Genomic DNA, 1,532 nt, shown 5'->3' with positions numbered 1-1,532 from the left:
TTTATTAACTCTATTTTTTAGTTTTGTTTACTTTGTTTCTAGCTTCAGAGCTGAAAGCATAGTTTTCTCATGCAGAGACATTTCTAAATGCATAGATGTTTGTTCTTAAAGCTGTAGTTGTGCTGAGTGATACTAGCAGAAACCTGGTTCATCAGAGTGTAACATCGCTGTGTTTGCCGTCTTTGCATGAGCTGACCTGCTCCACAGTAGCAGCCTGCTGCCTGCACTTTACATCGTCTGTGCTGAATTATTTCACTCTCTAGCTCCACATGAATCTTCTAAACTATTTCTAAAGCCAAAGAATCAAACTGTGCCATTTTTCTAGATATATTTTGAATGTACAAATAAAGATTGTTGCTGCCCATGAATCTGGAAAGAGCTTTAGATCTGTTTCTCTCCTAAGGGGACATTTTACAGTGTTTTAAATAACATGTTGACTCATCTTTAATTCTACATGTGTATATGAGTTACTGATAAAATGTAGCAGTTAATATACTCCAAATCAGAAATTTTTACAAAAGGACAGTTCTTCTGCCTTTTTTGCTTCTACATTCTCACAGATCAGGGTTTTAAATCGGTTTGAAGTTCTGAAGCTTAGACGATCATCAAAGCTTTGATTCTTATATGACTTTGAACTTTTACAAAGAAACCAAAAGATCAGAAACTACAAACAGGATTTCAGGTCTGGATTTTATAGTGGCTCTAATCTTTGTTCAAATATGAAATGTTAAATTGTTGGGGGGTTTTTTAACTTCATCTCTGAAGCCAACTACATACATTTGCAGAATTTTAAAATCTGACAGATGGTTTTAGAAATTAGTTTTCTAAAACAAATTTTAAAGTGAGAAATCTGCAGAAACCGTGGTTTTAAAAAAGGAGCAGAGGATTTTACTTTGATCTTTGAAGTTAAAATATGAAAAACAAAAGCAGACTTTTACGTTAAATTTTAAATTGTTGATAATGTAGCAGTTCTCCCTATTCCACAGCATCAAACTATGCAGTTTGCAGTAAAAGGATCTTTTTTTTATAACCCACAACTTTTCCCTCTTTGGTAATTTCAGATTGTGTGTGAACAGCAAATCAAGTTCTTATCTTCAGTACTTAGCAGAAATCTCCTCCCGAAACTTAATGAAAACTTTGTTTTCTGAATAAAACCTGCAGGAGGTTTTGAGGGAGACATTTTTTTCATAAACGTTTTCCGTTTTCTCTTGTGAACCGCAGCAGTCAGAGGAGTCCCTCTCCTGGACCCAACCACGTCAGCTCCGGCAGCAACGCCTCCAACGCGGCCTCGGCTCCCCCCGGCGCCTCGGCAGTGCGGCCCTCCTGCTCCCTGACTCCCACGCTGGCCACCCACTTTAATGAGAACCTTATTAAACATGTGCAGGGGTGGCCTGCAGAACATGCAGAGAAGCAGGTCAGGACCTCCTGAAATCTTCTGTTTTGTTTTTTCTGTTTTTGTTTTTTTTTTTTTTTTTTTTTTTTTTTTTTTTTTTTTTTTTTTTTAAAACCAAAAACCCCCCCATTTTTTTTTT

General features: G+C 36.7%; 1 protein-coding gene across 3 annotated transcripts in view; it reads left to right on the top strand.

Annotated features, from left to right (window-relative positions):
* waca (WW domain containing adaptor with coiled-coil a) overlaps positions 1–1,532 on the top strand; it is a 28,150-nt gene that overhangs the window by 21,568 nt on the left and 5,050 nt on the right. For all 3 annotated transcript variants that reach the window (XM_015029075.1, XM_015029076.1, XM_015029077.1), the window contains one exon: positions 1,222–1,414. In XM_015029075.1, coding sequence (XP_014884561.1) covers positions 1,222–1,414 — 193 coding nt within the window. The remainder of the gene's footprint in view (positions 1–1,221; positions 1,415–1,532) is intronic.

Source organism: Poecilia latipinna, unplaced genomic scaffold (genome assembly GCF_001443285.1).
Source record: "Poecilia latipinna isolate Pla-1442-1.1 unplaced genomic scaffold, P_latipinna-1.0 Scaffold143, whole genome shotgun sequence".
Classification (NCBI taxonomy): Eukaryota; Metazoa; Chordata; class Actinopteri; order Cyprinodontiformes; family Poeciliidae; genus Poecilia; species Poecilia latipinna.
The sequence above is the reverse complement of the archived record's forward strand: the minus strand, read 5'-3'. Positions and strand labels throughout refer to the sequence as shown.